This window comes from Nelumbo nucifera, chromosome 2, assembly GCF_055504915.1.
Source record: "Nelumbo nucifera cultivar China Antique chromosome 2, China Antique-T2T, whole genome shotgun sequence".
Taxonomy (NCBI): domain Eukaryota; kingdom Viridiplantae; phylum Streptophyta; class Magnoliopsida; order Proteales; family Nelumbonaceae; genus Nelumbo; species Nelumbo nucifera.
The window spans coordinates 72,216,094-72,236,919 of NC_142650.1; the positions used below are offsets into that span (position 1 = coordinate 72,216,094).

The window sequence follows — 20,826 nt, forward strand, 5'->3', positions numbered from 1 at the left end:
TATTTTAATTAATTTTTATATGGAATGTAAATGATTTATTTTACTTTTTATTATAAATTTTAATTATCCTATTAATTTAAATTTTTAAACAAAATTCCAATGTATTTTAATTTTTAATTTAGGAACTATGAATTTTTATTAATTTATGAAGTTTTAATAGTTGCTAGATAAAAACTTGCTAAATTTTAATATTTATATTAATTTTAGTTATTAAGTTTCAAATTATAATTTTCTGACAATTAACTAATTAAATAGAATTTAAATACGAAATAAGAACCGACTTAGAAACGGAACTGCTTTGACCATTGGTTTCTAGGTTAGTAGTTCAACCATCCAAGTCGAATGTTTGGCCCGCAACATTAAATTTTTGAGAAATAAACCCCATAATGCCCATATTAGATTCATATCCTAATTTATAATTTTTGTTCTTTATTGTTCCATTAAAATCAACATTTAAAACTGAAAAGCCTATGTTGACACATTAATTGCATTAGGAGATAATAAGGGACTAGGAGGTGAGAGGGAGAAAGTGTGTCATATATATATATATATATATGACAATTATCATCACCATTATCATTATTATTATTATTTAATTTTGTATTCCATTTATATTATAAATAAAAATAATTTTTATTTTAACAATTTTTTTTATATAATATGGGGAATATATAACATTAGAAATGTCCCAAAATTGTATACTTATCATTTTTTGTGTTTTATCTTTTTTTTTTAATATTTATTATTCATCGTTAATAAAAATATTTCTTACATTCCATACTTAATTTTATTCATTATAATGAATATATAATATTAGAGATATGCACAATATATTTTTTTTGTATTTTTATATATTATTTATTTTGATTTTTTATTATTTGATTATGGCATTATTGGTTAACCCATTTGGCCCAAATGGTTGAATTGCTTACCCACCACTGGAAGGGAAGAAAATATTTTTTTCTCAAATTATTTTTCAAAATATTTATTTTTATATTATTAAAATCAATGTTGTGGATTTAATTAATAGAATTTAATTATGAGAAAAATGTATCTCAAATATATACCTTAGATATGAGACTTAGTGAGAGAGAATAGGAAAATAATTTTATTTCCATTTGGTTTTAAATTTTATATTCCACTTCCATCATTAATTAAAGTATTTCTTATTTATCATACTTATTCTTGTCTAATATGATGAATATATGATATTAAAGATGTTCCCAAAATTGTCTTTAACTTCTATATTGTTTGCATTTTATCAGGTTTTAATTTTTATTATTTAATTGTGCAACAATGCAACATGGGTTTGCATTGTTTAATTTCATACCACCACATAAAAATACTGCTTTTCTAAATCAATTTCAAAAGTACAAGTTTTTATATTATTAGAATTATTTACGTATGAGTTTAATTGGTGGAACTTAGTAATTAAAAGAAACAAAAATGCCTTAGATGTATGGTTAAATGAGAGTGAATGAGAATTAATACCTTAAATAGAATTTAATGAGAGAAAATTGAATGCAATTAATAATACTATAATAGTATTCAAATTACATTTCTACCCCCATAATAGATAGGGACCCTATTTCAGAAAAGGGGTATTTTAGTCCAAAAAAATCCAGAAATCTTAGACCCTATTCGTACTTTCTATAGTAGTATAGATATATCAAACAATATTTAAAATATTTTACATTTTAAAAATTTCCCTTGTTTTAAGTAAATCTATTTTAAAAAAATGTTAATTTAAAAATTTTGAGGACTCAGGTTCCACAACCTGATCCATTGCCATTTCTAAATATGAAACAAATAAATGGAATTTGGATCTCTCTCTCTGGAATACAATGGTCTAATAATGGAAAAGACCTATAGAAATATGCTAAAATAGGTTAACGATGGAAGGGGTGGGACCAATGTCTTAGAATTATCTCTCATTATTTTTAGGTGATTTTTAACTATTTATACTATTTTTATTAACAAAATTTTAAACTACTATTTGTTTCCAAACTGGTCTGGGCCCACGTCGGCCTTGAATCATCTTGTAGAAAGTATTACATTGATTTTACTTTTGCTTTCCATAATTGTCCTAGGATTTTCAAGAGCCAGAATTGATTCACACAGTTTTCCTAGCATTGGAAGGATATTCTCACTCACCAAAGGATCCCCTAATGCATGAGAATATTTTGGGTGTCAAAGATGACAAGTAGTTTGGATGTAGTCGAAAACCTTCCTCAATTATTTTTATTTTCAAGTAGTCTTTAATGCACAGCTTTTGCGGTTTTTCCAAGATGATTCAGATTTGAGTAATGTAAAAGTAATGGACGAGCATGGTCAAGTATGAGTTCACAATAGTTTATACCGAATATGAGTGTGATTCAACATTTTTTCCAACCCACCAAGCAAACGAATGGATTTTTGTATGGGTCACAGGGATGAGAAATTGCCTCGCCTAACTGTGTTCATGCATTCACCATTGATTCTACTTCAAACAGAAATCTATCGCAAGGCAAGGTTATCCCATTTGGCAACTGAAATACATGGATCCGAATTGGAATGTCAGACTATTAGAACTGAAGAACTATAGGTTTAAATTTCCATTCATGAAAGTAACTACGATACAGAACGGGGGACCAATGGCCTTTCAATTGTTTCTTTTTTTTTTTTTTTTTGACAAGTAATTGCCCATCAATTGAGTAGAGAAAAGGAAAAAAAAAAATAACACCTCAGAACCCAAAGAGAAAAAGCCTAATACAGAAAAGAAACAAACAGCATTCCCAGGTCATACTCATCATCACAAAGCTCACGATTATTAGAACAGTAATAGAGAATTTCCCTCTTTAATATGAATCCTTTGACTGGCCATATGCCCACCCACACAGATAACCTTCCTTTCACTTGGCACTAGCCAACTCAGTTCGGAGGAGCTTGGCAGCAGCAACCATGTTGCTCAGGGCAGGCTTGACTTCAGAGTACTTGCGGGTCTTGAGCCCACAGTCTGGGTTGACCCAGAGGATGTTGGTCTCAAGCACAGCAAGCATCTTGTTGATGCGGTCTGCAATCTCTTCTGTGGATGGGATCCTAGGTGAGTGGATGTCATAGACACCAGGGCCAATGCCAGCACCATACTTAACACCCTCGCGGAAGACTGAGAGGAGCTTCTCGTCGGATCGCGAGTTCTCGATGGTGATCACATCGGCATCCATGTCAATGATAGAGTGGATGATGTCATTGAAGTTGGAGTAGCACATGTGGGTGTGAATCTGTCAAAACATGGAATTGGAACTATATTAAGCTTTAACTGCCTAGAGAAATAAATAGAACACCAGAATCAAGCTCAAGTCAAGGGGGAACCTGGGTTGTGTCCTGGACACCGCAGTTAGTGATTCTGAAGGAGTGCACAGCCCATTCCAAGTAGAAAGATTGTTCAGACTTCCTGAGAGGCAGACCTTCTCTCAAAGCAGCCTCATCAATTTGGATGACATTAATGCCGGCCTTCTCAAGATCCTCAACTTCGTCCTTGATGGCCAAAGCAATTTGGTAGCAAGTCTCGAATCTGATAAAAAAACATTTATCTCATCAGACAATATATAGAGAAACAAGGTAGATCAATCAGTGAAGTCAGTTCTTCTCCTTACCTGGGCTGATCGTTTCTGACAAAGGACCAGTTGAGAATGGTAACAGGACCTGTAAGCATTCCCTTCATGGGGCGGGCAGTCATGCTCTGAGCCAATGAGGACCAGAACACAGTCATGGCCTTGGGGCGGCTCACATCACCATAGATGATAGGTGGCTTGACGCACCGTGACCCATAAGATTGCACCCACCCATTAACAGTAAAGGCAAAACCAGACAACTGCTCACCGAAATACTCGACCATGTCGTTCCTCTGTGCATTCAGATGTTTATAAACAATAATCATATAACCATGCCATAAATTCTAAGTTTCTAAAGTTTTAAACCAGGTCATATTTAGTATGATAATAATTCAGAAGTTGGATTATTGAAGTCAGCTGGGCTCAGTGGTTTTAAGAAAGCTCACCTCTGGCTCTCCATGGACCAGGACATCAATGTCAAGCTCTTCTTGGAGCTTGACAACTTTGCTGATTTCCTCCTTGATGGCCTTAATGTAATCATCCTCTGAGATCCTGAAGGAGAATTAATAAGAAAAATTAGTAGATCATTCACAAAAATCAAAAGCCATTTCAATATCATGACAGACAAGAAATCTTAAGAATCTGCTTACTTGTTAGCCTTGTATTCACGGCGGACTCTTCTCAGCTCCAATGTCTGGGGGAAGGACCCAATGGTAGTTGTTGGGAGAACTGGAAGGTTAAGCTTCTTCTGCTGAGCATCCAATCTAGCACTAACATTTGTGGCTCGGCGGTGGTCAGAACCCTTCAAAGCAGCAGCCTAAGCAAGCGAAGACAGAAACATAATTTGGTAAGTAAAAGAATTTTCTGAAGACAATTAAAAAACCAGAGTGATGAAAAATAAATTTGACAAAAGGACTTACAGCTTTCTGCACAGCCTCATTGGTCACCCTTGGAGAAGATTTTCTTGAAGCCTGAGCAGCAGCATTCTCGGAGAAGATTGACTGAACATAAAGTGACAAAAAAGTGAGAAACCAAGGTTAACCTGTACGTCAAAACATAAAGAACGCTGATAATATTTTCTTCAGTCATTTATCAAGTTTGATCAACCAAGAAGACCCAATTTTTCTTTGATACACTCCAAAAACATTACACTGCCCATTCCATATTAGGTATTAAACTATATATGGCTATAACTCATTTGAAGAGACAGAGTAGCTCCAGTAGGTCACAAAATGAGGGTAAGGAGATTCAGATGGTTGGTCACATGCAGAAAAGACGATCTACAGCACCCATATGAAATGATCTGTTACAAGTTGAAGGGGCTAGAAGAGTAAGAGGCAGAAATGAATTGAGGTAGTAAGAAATTATCTATGGGCTAATAATTTAACATAGATATGGCACCGAATAGAACAGAATGGTGAAACAGGATTCATGTTTTGATTTCACACTGGGTTAAGACAAGGCTTTAGATGATGGTGACAGTGATGATGATGATGGTGGTGGTGGTGATGATTATGAAATGCTTGCCAGGAAAAAACTACCATAACAGGGTTAGGAGATTTCACACTGGGTTTCAAGGGGATACCTCATCCTTCTGACCAGCCAATGCCTTGGCCAAAGCATTCACTTCAACAACTTTCTGTGCAGCGAATGCCAGCCATGATTTGATTTCCTTGTCCAACTTAGTTTCGTTTACAAGGTCAACAGCAGTGTGGAGAAGTGAGCAGGAAGTAGAGACAACAAGTTTTTCTGCAGATGTAAACAATAAATAACCCAAATTAGCAACATGCTCTGAAAATTTCATACAGGGGAAAAATAGCTTCATGAAAGAATGAATACCTTTACCCACAATGCCCTCAAGAGCCTCCAAGGTACTGAGAGAAGAAGCAAGATCATTAGCCCAAATGTTCCTTCCATCAACCACTCCAGCAAAGAGATATTTGCCTGAAGGAAATTCACCCTTGATAAGATCAAGAGTCTGAGGTCCACGAACAAAGTCAAACCCAAACCCAGTAACACCCTTCAAAGAAGTGAGAGTCTTGTATGCTGCAGCAGGAATATCAGCAAAGTATGTCTCAATGAGAACATTCAGGCCAGAGAGAGATGATTCTAGCTCTGCATAGGCTTTAGTAAATGCCTCCAATTGGTGATGCTCAAGATCCAAGACAAGGGTTGGCTCATCGAATTGAATCCAGGAAGCACCAGCTGCCTTAAGTTCAGCCGCCACTTCCCTGTACAAGGTTTAACCATTAGAATAATCAATTTGAAAGAACCTGCAATAAGATAAAGAATCAACCAATGCTATCCACAGAAAAGTTTCAAGTCCTTACTTGTAGACAGGAAGAATCTTTTCAAGAAGAGAGAGAAGAGGGAAAGACTTCTCAACACCCTTTGCCGGTTTAGATAGCAACAGGTAGGAGACAGGACCGACAATGACTGGAACTGTATCGATTCCAAGCTGAAAAGACAAGATCAACAAAAAAGACAAGTGATTTAGGAAGCACTTTCTCACAGAGCAAAAAGAATTATAATTTATAAGAAAAGAGTCCTAGAAAAACAGACAATTATCACCATTCAGCTGGGATTATATTGATTTATGTACATCCCATGCAGTGATGGGGCCATATCCCACCCCCCAAAAATAAATAAATAAATCAAGTCGGATGTTCAGAAAAGGTTTCATGAAAGTTTCAGTTCTTGTAATCTGAATGAACATTTTCCGAGACTTGTTAAGTAGGTGGTCTGCTACCCATCCATAAACACGACCTTCATTATGATTACCAATAACATATAATATATGCACCCATCTAGAAAGTTAGCTATGCTAATATTCTACTGAATGAAGGTAACTAATGTAGGACGCATCTTTGCACACTACCCAAGTCGCAACAATTCCTGTTCTAATTGCCAAATAGAGGTCCAAAACTAAATAAGATGTAGATGAGTAAGAGTCTAAGAGATCCAATGATACTCCAATAGAGCACAACCAAGTAGAATAGCAAATATCCACATAAAGCAGACCTCTTTAGCCTCTTTGTATTCATTCACTGCCTTGTGAGAAGCGTAAGAGAATTTTGTGTTAGGTCCCAATTCGGGGACAATGAAATGGCTGCACGAATAAGAAACACATATTAGCTACATTCAATGCTGTCAGTTCATTATAAATATTCTTTAGAGTATAGACCGTGTGCAGAGGAGCCATCACTTACTAGTTGGTGTCAAACCACTTGGTCATTTCCATAGCAGGTACAGAAGCATTCCCCCTGGCCATGGAGAAGTAGGTGCCGAAGCCAATCTCACCGCCAGCCCAGTTGTATCTCTCAGGAACAGCCCCAAGCATTGCCGTGGTGTCGAGTACTTGATCATAGTAAGAGAAGGTGTTGCTGGGGATATACTTGATACCAACACTATCCATCTGTTTCCAGATGGATGATCTCAGATCAGCAGCCACCTTTTGCAGATCCTCGGCGCTGCTCTTCCCATCCCAGAAGGATTCCAAAGCGAACTTGAGCTCTCTCTTCGGACCCATGCGGGGATATCCAACAATGTGGGACGCCATTTTACTGGTTATTAGGTACAATAAAAGTAAAATAAAATCAGAATCCTCCTAACTAAGGAGAAAACCTACATACGGAAGTAATCATTTCTAAAACAGGGGTCCTAAATGATTTATCATAGAAATAAATCCTTGTCGCTTCGGTTTGCAGAAACACACCAAAGCTTCGAATTTCAGCAGTTGTCAGAGAAAGTAATCATTTCTAAATCTTAAAAAGAAGATTTACAAGTAAGGTAATTAGAAATTTAAATTTATTATAAATCATAATGAAGTCAAGTTCAATAAATGAGTAATAAGAAAGTTAATTTATAATGAATTAGAAATTCTACGTAGACTGTCAGACTGATGTCGGTATAAAAACGTGACGATTATATATAGGATAAGAAATGAAGAACGAGTAAGACAGGCTTCAGATCTACAGAGCAAATGGAAAATAGTAGATCTGCGAGCCAAATGAATTATGACATTTATGAGCGACCGACAAAGGTAAGGATAAACAAAACAAAATTGGAAGATCTGAGAGAGGATTTATTTAACCATTACTAGCTCATATTTAATACTGTAACGGAATACAGATCTCGTTTAGGAAGTAACGAAACAGTAAGAGCGTCCAATGCCGGGAAAAAAAAAGTTCGACTAAAACAACACTAAAGCAACTTGGAGATAAGATCTGCAGATTACACTACTAGATCTACAAACTCCGTTGCTCAGAATCGTCAGATCTCAAACTGAAAACCACGATAAAGCACATCCAAAAAGAGTACAGAAACACAAATGACAACCAGAAACAGAGCACGAAAGAAATCTACATAAAACCACGTAAATGAACCTAACAGTCCAGTTCTTAGATTCGATAGTCCCAGAAAACCGAATGAAATCATCTAAAGAAGCTTAAAACATCAAAGAAAGCAATTCGTCTTTCACACCGACAAATCAAAATCCTTCTTGAAGATCGAAAAGGTGGGAGTAAAACACTCAAGCAAGCTCTTGATCAGATCTGTTAAAGAATCTACTGAAGCAAAACTCGAACCTCATCAGTCCTAGTAGCAGAGTTACAACCAACAGCGAAAGCGGCAAAACAGAGAATGAAGAAAGCAAGCAAGCAGAAAGAGATATTCCGAATGAGAAGGAAGGATTAAGGAAAGAATTGATAAGAAATGCAAGAGGAGCGACGAAGTGGACGTACCTTTGCGGAGGTAGAACCGGAGAGCTCTGAAGACTGGTTCTAAAGCAAGGCAGGAGGAGGAGGAGGAGGAAAGAACAGCGCGAGAAACGGAAGAGAAGTTTGGGTTATTTATAGGCAGAAGGAAATCAAGCCGTGGTAGATCTGTGACTCTGTGAGGCTCTGCGGCTTATCAGTTTTCACCTCTTCTCGATTTGATTAGAAAGGGTGTTTTGGTAATTGCGTGGTGGTTAGGTGACGTTGTAAAGACAAAACCACCCCTCGAAAGGTGATAACAGTTGGAGAATTGTTTATTGGCTTTTGTTGGTGGGCGGAGTTGGTGGATGACTACTTTGGCACTGCGGTGGGAAAGGATTACAGTGGATTTACGGAAATGACCACTGCCTTAACTAACTTAATCGTGATTAGTTGATTAAGTCATCTGTCGTTGGGTGACAGGTGAGTAGGTAAGGTGGGGTCCACCATATGAGATTGCAGGCAGTATTTGATTAGTTTTTTTTTTCTAATTACTAATGTTAATTAATGGGCCAAAACAAGATTAAGAGAAAATTAAGATTGATACTCGGTTCTATATGTCCATTTCGAGGTATTGCAAAGCGGCAGTTCATCAAGTCAAGCATGCATATACATTTTGTCATACATGAAAGTGTCAAAGAAATTGATGAGAGAGTTAGGCTTTGAAAAATTTGCTTTTTCATTTTATCAGAAAAAATAAAATTGCTTTTTCATATGTGGATCTCGTTTGTATTAATTTATGAACCACACCTATCAAAAGTGATAATAGGTTGGTCCATGCTTAGATGGCTCATAGTGACTAAAATCAAAATAAGAAAGTAGATTTGTTGTTTTTATACATCAGTTTCATAAAAAGAGCATTTCTATTTTTACTTATAACAATCTTCAGCTTTATCAAATGGTAATTTAGGGTTTCTTTTTTAAGGGTTTGTTTGGTTTGCAGTTGGAATTAGAATTGAAATCTTATATAATTGGAATCTGAATTGGGATCAGAACTAGGATTTTCATTCTAAGACATTAAATGAGGGAATCCCATTCTACCCATCAAACAGTTGGAATCAGAATAAACCATTTTAATCCAATTCCAAACCCCTATTCCCATGAACAAACCCTTGGAATGTTAGACTTAAGTTAGACTTCACCGCTAGACCATCCGTTGGGAATGACAACTAAAATGACTTGGCTGCACTAAAATTTTAGGGCTACAACTTGGACTGGATTAGTCCAATTCCAACCAAAAAAACTTAGATTGGGTCAGGTCAGGTTAAAGTTTGAGCAAGAATTATGGTTGAAAAGTATAAATTCGACTTATCTTTGAGTTGGGTTAGTGTCGAGTTAGTGCCGAGCCCTCAGTCAATCTGAACTTAAACTATGATGATTATGTCTTTCTATCCATTCTTTATTATATAATACATAGGGGTGGATTTGAACTGAGCCGAGCTGATTACTTGTCTATTCAAGCTCAACTTGCATAAATAGTATTAGGCTCGAGCTCGAGCCTGAGTTCAATTCGAGCTAGAGACTTGAGTTCGAGCTCGACTCAGTTCAAAAGCTCGTAAGTTTGAGCTCGGTTTAGCTCGAGTTCGTCTACAAGCCAAACTTTTTTTTTTAAAAAAAAATTATACTTATAAAAATATTTTTTTATTTTATATACAAAAAATTATTTATTATATATATTTTTATTTATATGTATGTATGTATGTATATTATAAAAATTATTTATTTATTCTATTAAGCTCTATTAGATTTGTGAGTTAAGCTTCACTGAGCTTGAGTTCAGCTCAATTAGCAAATAAACCTATGTATTGGACTTAAACTTGATTCAATACTTGTTTAAACTGAACCAAATTGAATTCGAATAACTCATGAGAAGCTTGACTCGTGTCCACTCCTCTAATATCATACTTGTCTTGGTTGGTTTTGTGTGTCTTATCTTATAAAAATTAAAAATTAAATCAGTATCTATGATATATACCTTTTATCTTTACGTGCATATATGTATGACATGTATCCTCATATTAATGTGTAACATGACCTCAACCTAAATAAAATCATTTAACAAAAATGGAGTAGTCGGACCAATCCGATCCAAACCCAACTGGGTTAGGGTTGACCTAATCCCCCTTACACCCTACAAATATTCTAAGACCCTAGTGGGTGAGGGATCCAATCATTCAGTTCAAGTATTTGATTTCCACAAATAACAAATGCCAAAAAAAAGTAAAAAAAGAAAATTATTTCACATTATTTCCTATAAGTTAAATAGGTGTTTAAATATATTTGACCAAAATCAAAGAGAACAGGCCGACATCATTTTGGCTCCCAATTCCCGGTTCAGACGGCAAATATCCGGTCCAACCGAAGAAATTCCATATCTCTTTTGCTATAAATCCACAATGCTACCTATGAGAAGTGATTTTAGACTTTTAAACCTTAAAAGCTGAAAATAGTTAAGGCACCGACTAAAGCATCTAATCCATGACTGAATATGAGTTTAGATTGGCGTCCCACATGCACAACTCAGAATGCATTGGGAACATTTCTCATGTTTGTCATGGAGAGATATTTTCAATACAAAGTTGGATTGTCACGGTAGGGTACGTGTTAGCGCACTGTTTGGGGCATTTATGGGAATTCTGATTGTTTGTTTGGTAAGAATGGGATTCTGATTCCCATTATTGCGAAAGGGGATTCTCCCATATAGGTGACTGGCCAATTCAGGCCCTTCGTAGAAATGGGATTCCTAATCCAGAGTCTAATATTAATAAAATAATAAAATATTATTAAATTAATAATAAGATAATAATAATATAACATTAATAAATAATTCATGAAATAACAAAAAAACATTAATAATTAAATAATAAAATATTATGAAAGTAATAATAAGATAATAATAATAATAATAGTAATAATAATAATAATAACAATAATATATTAATAATTATAATAATCATAAAATATTAGTAAATATTAATAAAATAATATTAGTATAATAAAATATTAATATATTCATATTAAAAACAAAAGATACTATTTATTAAATAACAATCACAATAATAATCAACTACAAAGAAAATGTTAACATAATATAATTAAAGTAATAATAAAGTACTGACATATTAATTATTAAATAATAATAAATAAATTTTAAAATAATAATAATAAATCATAGAATATGAATAATCTAATAATAAAATAATAAAAAAATATTAAATATATATTAATAAATTATTCATAAATTAATGATAAATACTTAGATATTAATTATTAAATACTAATAAGATAATAATAACAAAGTAATAAAAAATAAAAAGAAAATATTTTATTTATTAAATAATAAGAATTGAGTACAAATAAAATATAACATAATATAATTAAAGTAATAGCAAAATACTAACATATTAATTATTAAATAATAATAAATAAAAATAAGAAAATATTAATAAACTAATAAGAAAATAATAATAAAATATAATAAATTAATGGTAAATAATAAGGTGTTAATTATTAAATATTAATAAAGTAATAATAACAAACTAATAAAAAATAATAAATAGACTAATATAAAATTCAAAATTTTCTATTGATTCCAATTCTAGTTCCAAAACAACCAAACAACAATAACCAAAATCTGATTCCTATTGCTAACTGAACCAGATAGGCATTAGGAAGAGGTGACTCTTATTCTTATTCATAGGAATTCTGATTCCGATTCCAATCCTGTCCGCAAACCAAACATACTCTAAATTTAAGGGTTTGTTTGAATTTTATGGGATGTTCTAAATCATTCATTATATTGCATTATTTCAATGGTTAGGTGCTTGTTTTGGAGGGCTTTCACACGAAGGTAGCCAGACCACTGTTTTCAAAACTGGACCGGATCGGAAAAATTGGGAAGCGGTCATCTGATCGGTTCCATTTTCCTCTAAAACCACTTTTTTCTTCAAAACCATTGATTGGTCAGCAAACTGCCAAACCGGGCGGTTAATTGTTCGAACCGTTCAAACTGTTCGAACGGTTTTGATTGTTTTCCAATTTTTTTTATTTTTTTTGTCAGAACGGGCCAATCATTCAGGTTGAACGATTGGACCGTTTGAACTGATAACCGAGCCCCTGACCGGTTTGTTTTTAAAAACCATGATTTCCACCTAGACTGCTAAACAATGTTTGATGAAAAAACATGAAAATTCCAAGTTAGATCCCCCACCCGAGTTCAGATCTGACCACGATACATTGTTAGCCACTCACATCCTGTCGCACATCAGGAACATTGACTGTATTTTAAAACACCGATATTCCGGATGTATAGCTGGATGTGTGTGGCCAGCAATGTATCGTGGCTTCAAGTTTTTCTATTGGGCCCGTCTTGCAATGCTAGAAGCCAGTGTGTGGTAAACCCTTGCCTGTTTGAGAGGGTTTTCATGCAGGGTTTTGACTTTTCAAGGTGGGCTCTATGTAGATTGTAGACAGCCTATAGACTATGTTTGGTAAATTATCTATGGAGCCCAAATATACTGTCCTTGATATAAATCACTGGCTTCTTTAAATTTTGGTTCGGCAGCTCAATCAGAACTTCAGCCCAGGCGAAAGGAGCCTAAAACAAGTTGCATGAAAAGCGATTTTTTTGGTGAACAGTTGAGGATTTTTCACCATTCATTGGCTCAGTGGTTGTAGAGATTGGATTCATTCCTCACACAACCGTGCTCAGAGTCTTCATACCCCCACTTGCATCCCGATATATTCTTAATACACAGCTGTAAGTGGCCATAAGAACAGAACGGCCGGTGTGAATATAGTCTTGTGAGAACTAAATCCAAATTCTTGGTTATAGGCTATTCAGGTGGGGCCCATTTCACCAAACCAATTGAGCAATAGATCTTTGGGGTCGGGGATATAGGACAGAAAGAAGGTCCAAGGTGTCACTAATTTAATAAATCATTACGACCCATACGTAGTAAGTAATCAGTTGGGTCAAAAATCAATATGCACAGGACACTATTTATTTATTTATTTTTATTTTCAGAAACTAATTCATGTAGCACATGACACGTGGAAAATTAGGATAGGATGAGGGAATATTTGATTGGAGTCTGGATCTGCTCACAATTAAATACATTCAGCACAGCTTATACATGATGGTTTTACTCTTAGTGCGATGTGCTGATGTGCAGTGTTAGATGATGTTCAAACTTCAAAGGGTGTTGGAACACATTGTGTTGTGAGCAGATCTCAATTCATTTTATTGGACCCCTATCAAGGGGGCTTATACAGAGTATGGATCTCTTACCAACAAAAGAAAATGATCGGTATCCCCATTCCCACATCTCATGCATGATGGGTCTAGTCTTATGGTGAGATGCAATGTTTTTGAACCGGTGTTGATTCGGATATCTAGATTGAAAATCATCTAGGTAATTGGTTCCGTTTTATCCCAAACTCGGTTCCTGGTAAAAAACTGTTGACCCAGACAATTTGATTGTTGAACTATTCGACCCGGAGAATAGTTTGTTGTTTATTACTTCTGATAAGTTAGACAAGAATGAAAAGAGAGAAGATCCCTCAGATCTGAGATCTATTGGAGAGAGAGACTAGTTGAAAGATGTGTGAAACAATAAGAGAAATCTCATGTTAAGAGATTTGGGAGAGCAGTTTAGACGACAGATTTGTGAGAGGGAGAGTGAGATCTGAGGCAAAGAAATCTCAGATCTACTCTCATCACCAATTTGCCATCATCGCCGTTGCAGGCTGCAAGTGACCTCCTCCTCCTCCTCCTCTTCTTCTTCTTCTTCTTCTTCTTCTTTCTCTTCTAAACTCTCTCAGCCACGGACAATTTCTCAAATCTCTCTCATTCTCAAATGGTCAAATCTTATTTCTCTTATATTTACATGTATCTTATCATAATATTTCAATCTAATAGATAAGATGATATATCACCTGTTAAAATATTTAAACTGTTCGAACCATTTGACCCGGACGGTCAAACCACTAACTCGAAAACTAGTGGTTAGAACGGTTTCATGTACTAGTTATCATGAATATGGATAAAAAAAAAAGACAAATAGACCCTGAATCGGAAATTTATTAAAATATATATATATATATATATATATATATCAAAGTAATTAAAAAATATTTATATATTTTTTTTGTTTTTTCTTTATAAAAACTGTTATATTTTTTAATAATTTATTAAAATTTTCAGAATTTAAATTGAATGAGATTAGATTTAGATATCTGACATCCTTAACATATTTGGATTCAAGTTGCCTTTTGTGAGATTCAGTGAATCTTTGATTCAGATTGGATCTAAAAAAAATACTATTAAATCAAATTCAGAGATACCGTGATTTAAATCTAACCTGATTTATTTGCATCTTTATTTCTAACCCCTTTTAAAAATTTCAGATTGCCTACATTTTGTATTCAGCCCGACTCCAAATCCACAACTTATTTGCATAACATATAATATTTTAATATTGACATAAATTATATTTATGCATATTTATAATATCATAAATATTAAATCTAATCTATTAAATGATTTTGCCCCAAATCCCGGCCCGGCCCGGCCCATCATCACTCCATAATTTGAGCTTTCATAAAAATGTTCAACTTACATGGCTACCTTATTCGAAAAAAAGAATTAGGAAAATAAATTTTAAAGGAGGTCATATTAAGAAATTAAAAGAATATTCGTTTAAATTCCTTGCATAAGCAACTATCACCGGCTGTACTTGTGCACTTATATGTTTATGCCCACAGCTGTCGACCCTCTCCCCTCAACAGTCAACGACAAATCACATCAACGTACTTTTAATGCTGCCAACGTGGCATCACTCTTTCCTATCTAACGGTGTAGATCAATTTTAGTATATTATCAACTTGGTACCAGTTACTTTGTAGTATTGTGTACCATTACTTGACCGGGCACCGGCTAGTCCTGTATCGGCTCAAGGAGCTAGGCAGCTAGCTCCAACTTGGCGTGCGTCGGTGAGGTTGTATAATTTACGTGAAAGCGGTTAGGTTCAGTGGGGCCACTTACCGTTGCATGCCACATGCCAGAATCAATCGGTAAGCAGTTAGAGGGTGTTTGGTTTGTTTTTGATTTTCTGTTGTTTTGAACCACGAATTTATGGGCGTTTCCCAATTAATAAAGAAACAGAATAAAAACCGTTTGTTGACGCAAGTATGACGCCCATGAATGATTCAGTGTGTGCTTGTTCATTAGATTATCGTGTTTCCTCTATTTTGTAGCATTGACAAGGTTTTTTTCTATGAACATGTTGATTTGATAAAAAATCAATACGGTGTTTGCGGATTAATGTTTACATGCGACTCATAGACAGTTATTATAAAATATAAAGCCAGTGTATAGAAAGAACAATATGCCTATTTTGATTAACCCCAATTGGATGAGATTCTATTTTTTGCGAGTCACATATGGGTCGTGTCGTCCAATAAGATCTAATTTACAACTTTATTTGAATTAATCTAATATGGGAGACGGGATAGGAAAATCCGAGGATTCTCTATCGTTGATGAGGAGTGGTTGCTTTGCCTTGAACCAACCTGATATAAGATACGGGACAGGGATGAGGTAGAGTGTCTTAACTATGGGATAGGGATAGGGAAGAGGTGTCCCACCTTGAACCCACCTCGTTGTCATTCCAATATAATTATTAATTATTAGTGAAATTAATAAAAATGTTAGTTTCTGTAATTATTTTTATTTATTTAAAGTTAATCAAAATTTAATTTAAAAACAATAAAAATTATTAAAATTACTACAAATTATTAGTAAAAATAAATTTATTAAAAAATATTTATTCATATTAAATTAATAATAATTATTTTCTATAAATCAATACTAAATAAAAATAAAATTATTAAAATATTATATATTAATAATAACTTTAAATACTTTTAATTAATTAATAATAAATTTTGATTATTAATTTAATATTAATTAATACACAATTATTATAAGCCTGTGTAAAGCAAGAACAATATGCCTATTTTGATAACCCCCAAGATGAGATCCTATTTTTTGCGCTCAACGAGTGAGGGTGGTAATATCAGTACTTACACTCCTCAGGAATGGTAATATTTCCTATTTCTGAGAAAAAAGAAAAAAAAAACCACCGACGGAACACACTTACATATATAAGTATCGGAAATGTTTTCGATGTACGGCTGATATAAGCTGTGAGGTCGAGTGAGGAGCATATTTGTACTCACATAGCCTACCATGAATTTCGGGCCCAGCTTGTATTTTGTGGCATAGTCATGCTGCTGGGCTCGGACTCCGGGCCGGAGCAGCAAATTTTACGGATGTTGTTCAGTCATGTTTGGTCCGACCAAAGTAACGGTGGCCCCCACAAAACGCTTCTCTTGTATGTACCAAACAACGTATCGTCGTCAATACTATTGAATAATGGCACTCTCACGTGGAGGCCCCACATTGATAGCGACTACTCCTTAAATATATGGTAGGAAATTGGACCATTTAACGGTATTTGCCACCCTTCACTTTTACTCATTTGCTATTGGGTTGTATAGACAAATTTGTTTGTAGAATACAATGTGAGATAATAGTAGATTGAATTTAGAGAGACAAAAGTGATTTTCGAAAAAATTGTGTATGTATTTGTTTGATTAACTTACATTAAATAATTCTTGGAAAGTTATAGACCAGAGGAAGGTGTTGGTTCAGATAAGGCTTCTTGAAAAGGTAGTTAACAGTTAATGATTATTAACTTTGAATAGTGTTTCTTGATCACACCTGATCATAACCATTGAAACATCAACAATTAATTTCACACCAAAAGTCACAACCACCCTTTGTTAGCCACGTGGGTGCGAGCAAAGTGCGCCTCATTGCGTCACATTGTGCAGTAGCAACTAGCAACCCTCTCCTCTTTATTTATAAGGAATATAAATTAATTCCTATTTAAAAACTTAAAACAAGTTTTTTAAATTTCCGATGTGAGACAAATTAAAAACTGGTTTTAGTAAGAGAAAAAACAACGTACAAGTGTGTTTTTCATGAATTTAATCTCTAATAAAATTAAAATACAACATATATGGGCTCAGAAATTTGGACTCAGTGGTGGGGCCCACACAAAAGGGATTCTTCATATGATGCCAATCCGATGGTTATGGAGTGCAAGTAATTACAACAAGCGTGAATGCTCAGACGGATGAGTATCATGGGTTGGTGTGTCCATGCACAAAGACGTTATTGTACCAAACATACTCTTGATAAAAAAAACATGCAGTGATTGAATGTGCTGACGTGTCATGCCCAAAAAGAGTTCACATCTCTGCCCCACAACGCCCCACAACACATCTTCGGCATGTATTGGGAACACCTCCTGATGATAGTACCAATCCCGATGATGTCATCATCAAGAGATGTTCCCAATATAGGATGGTGTTGTGCTGTGGGGCGTTGTAGGGTGGATATGTGATCTTGCCCAAAAACGTCCGGTTGTTGGTACCATACACCTGCCACTAGTTGGTAATGACCAAACTTCACTTATATTTGAAATAGTCTTACATGATTTAGAGTTTTTCATAGCTGTAGGGCCACGACCCCACCATCACAGAGTTCACATTTGCGAGACCAGATCTGCTCCTCACACCTGGCGCCTCACAGGCATCTTGCACGCACATCCTACCATGCATTGAGAACATCTTCTGTTCTTATTAGCTTATTATTCACGTACGGGAGATGCTCCCAATGCACCATGGATGTACCTGTGAAGCGCCCATTTGTGAGGAGCAAATCCTGCTTCCACATCTGCGCCCCATGTGAGCATGGGCGGAGCTAGGAAATTTTCATGAGGGGGACTAAAACCTAAGGTGGATTAGGGGGAGGGGGGGAACCCATTGGAGTGGGCAAGGTTCAAAGTATCGATATGATACACTCGATACGGGGCGTATCGTATTGTATCTTTTAGCATACGATACAAGATACGATATGAAATCGGAAATGCCATATCGGTGCCGTTCGTCTGATACGACGCTAAAACGATACATGCGGAAATATAATTCTTTGAACTCAGGAGAGAAGGCTTCTTTCTCTCCTCCCAAACAACTCCAAACCTCTCTTATACTTGTCTACACTGCTAGATCTGGAAAAAAAAAAAACACATCAAACTTGAAGATTTGGGAAGATTTTTGAGGTCTTGGAAAATATTGCGAAAACAGTTGAGTTTTCCAAACTTTTTTCATCTAATCTCTCTGATTTGCTGTTTCTTTCTTGTTTAAATGCTTGAAAATGCTCCAAACCTACATGATCTACATTTCCCATGTAAAAAATCACATTTTTTTTATTGTATGTGTAGATCTATGGATTTTTATGAAGAAATATGGAAAAATAAAAATAAAGAAAAAAAATTAAAAAAATTGTTTATTTTTTTATTTGAATGTAAGCACTTAATATGTTAGAAACCTATGGGTGATCTACCATATCCATGTAAGATTTGAAATTTTCTATGTAATATTTAATTTTTTTATTTTTTTTGAATTTTTTAGAAATAAAAAATAAATATTAATTAATTATTTTTATTATTTTTTGTCCATAAACACTGAATATATTGTAGATATATGACTGATCTATCATATCCATAGATCATTTGGCATTTTGGCGTTTATTCTTTAAATATATGATTTTTTTGATTTTTTTTGTAATTTTCAGAATTATAAATAAATATTAATTAATTATTTTTTAATATGATTTGTCCATAAAACTGAACATATTCTTAATATTTGGCTGATCTGTAATATCCATAGATTATTTGACATTTATCATTCAAATACGATTTTTTTGAATTTTCTTTTTTAATTTTCAAAATGAAAAATAAATATTAATTAATTAATTTTTAATATGATTTTTCCATAAACACTGAATATATTCTTAATATATGCCTGATCTATCATATCCATAGATTATTTGACATTTACCATTCAAATATGATTTTTTTGAATTTTCTTTTGTAATTTTCAGAATTAAAAATAAATATTAATTAATTATTTTTTAATATGATTTGTCCATAAGCACTGAAAATATTCTTAATATATGGCTGATCTATCATATCCATATATTATTTGACATTTATCAATAAAATATGATTTTTTTTGTAATTTTTAAAATTAAAAATAAATATTAATTAATTAATTTTTAATATGATTTGTCCATAAAAACTGAATATATTCTTAATATATGGCTGATCTATCAGTTTTAAAATTTAAAATGAGTCCTTAATATATGGCTAATTTTTCATAAACACTGAATATGTCCTTAATATATGGCTAATTTATCATTTCCATAGATCATTTGTTTTTTTTTATTTAAATTTGAATAATAATTTGGAAATGTGAATTATGAATAAATATGACATTTATATTGAATAAATATGAATATGGTTATGAAGTGTTTTCTAATTTATTTTTATGGTTTACGTGAATTATGAAGTGCTATCTACCGAGTATTCGATATAACACCTAAACGGGAAGAAGACCTAGATATAGGATGGAGATATGGTACTAGAGTAAATAATAATAGACTCCATACCAAATATAATTTTTGTGGGCAAATTATGAAAGGTGGTGGTATAACCCGTCTTAAACATCACTTGGCTAGAGGGTATTCGAACGTTTCTGATTGTCCAAAGTGCCCAATAGAAATTTCTAAGGCAATGAAAGAACATCTCAAAGAACAGGAGATGTTGAAGAAACAAAAAAAAAAGAGAGAAAAAAATGATAGGAAGACATTGAGGCCTAAAGGGGATGATGAGGGTGAGGAAGAAGAAGATGATGAAGAAAGGTGTGAATATGTTAACATTGATGATGATGATGATGATGAGCAAAGGGCATTCAATATGGGCAGACATGCATCACGAGCTTCTCAATGGGAACAAGAACAATTACAAAGATTCCATAGCACTAGAACCTAATTTAGAGAATCACAACATCAAGAGGGGGTTCTTCACAACCACAATTATCTAGAAGCAAGAATAGTATCTTTCGAGCAAAGAGTTGAAAAGAAGCATTTAGCATATTTAAGCCCTCCAAGTCCAAAAAATCCTCAAAAAGTGACACTCATAATATAGAAGAGATGGACAGATTTTTGTATAGAGACAAAGATGATGGGCAAAAAAAAAAAAAAAAAAAATTAAGGAGTGTTATGACCATGGATTTGGAAATGGTGCTAGAAGAGCTGTCTCAAAGTTTTTTCTATACATTATATCCTTGCAAATGCAGCAACCTCTCCATATTATAAAATCATGATAGATGAAATTGCAAAAGCAGGAAAAGGTGTACGGGGGCCTACACCTTATGAAATTATGGGGAGGTTCTTAGATGAGGAAGTTGAAGAGTTGAAAAGCCATTTCAAAACATTCTTCCAAAAAGCTGAAATATATGGGATCACTATTATATATATGATGGTTGGACATGACCAACTAGATTGT

At 34.1% G+C, this 20,826-nt stretch overlaps 1 protein-coding gene across 1 annotated transcript; it reads right to left on the minus strand.

Annotated features, from left to right (window-relative positions):
* Positions 1–2,564: 2,564 nt before the first annotated feature.
* LOC104604132 (5-methyltetrahydropteroyltriglutamate--homocysteine methyltransferase) lies at positions 2,565–8,367 on the minus strand. Its single transcript, XM_010268368.3, has 12 exons — positions 8,336–8,367; positions 6,803–7,156; positions 6,615–6,702; positions 5,924–6,051; positions 5,433–5,824; positions 5,179–5,342; positions 4,514–4,594; positions 4,244–4,410; positions 4,040–4,145; positions 3,636–3,886; positions 3,352–3,553; positions 2,565–3,260 (listed from the first exon to the last, which is right to left on the minus strand). Exons 2-12 carry the CDS (start codon positions 7,150–7,152, stop codon positions 2,892–2,894), a joined length of 2,298 nt encoding a protein of 765 aa, XP_010266670.1. The 5' UTR covers positions 7,153–7,156; positions 8,336–8,367; the 3' UTR covers positions 2,565–2,891.
* Between the last annotated feature and the right edge of the window lie 12,459 nt (positions 8,368–20,826).

Bases quoted from the DNA above. Each gene is read 5' to 3' on its own strand.
- LOC104604132 (XM_010268368.3), bottom strand. From the start codon at position 7,152: ATGGCGTCCCACATTGTTGGATATCCCCGCATGGGTCCGAAGAGAGAG. The intron at 3,887-4,039 runs GTGAGCTTTCTT...CTGAATGCACAG, and splicing joins TGGTCCATGGAGAGCCAGAG to AGGAACGACATGGTCGAGTA. The intron at 3,554-3,635 runs GTAAGGAGAAGA...TTTTTTTATCAG, and splicing joins GTCAGAAACGATCAGCCCAG to ATTCGAGACTTGCTACCAAA.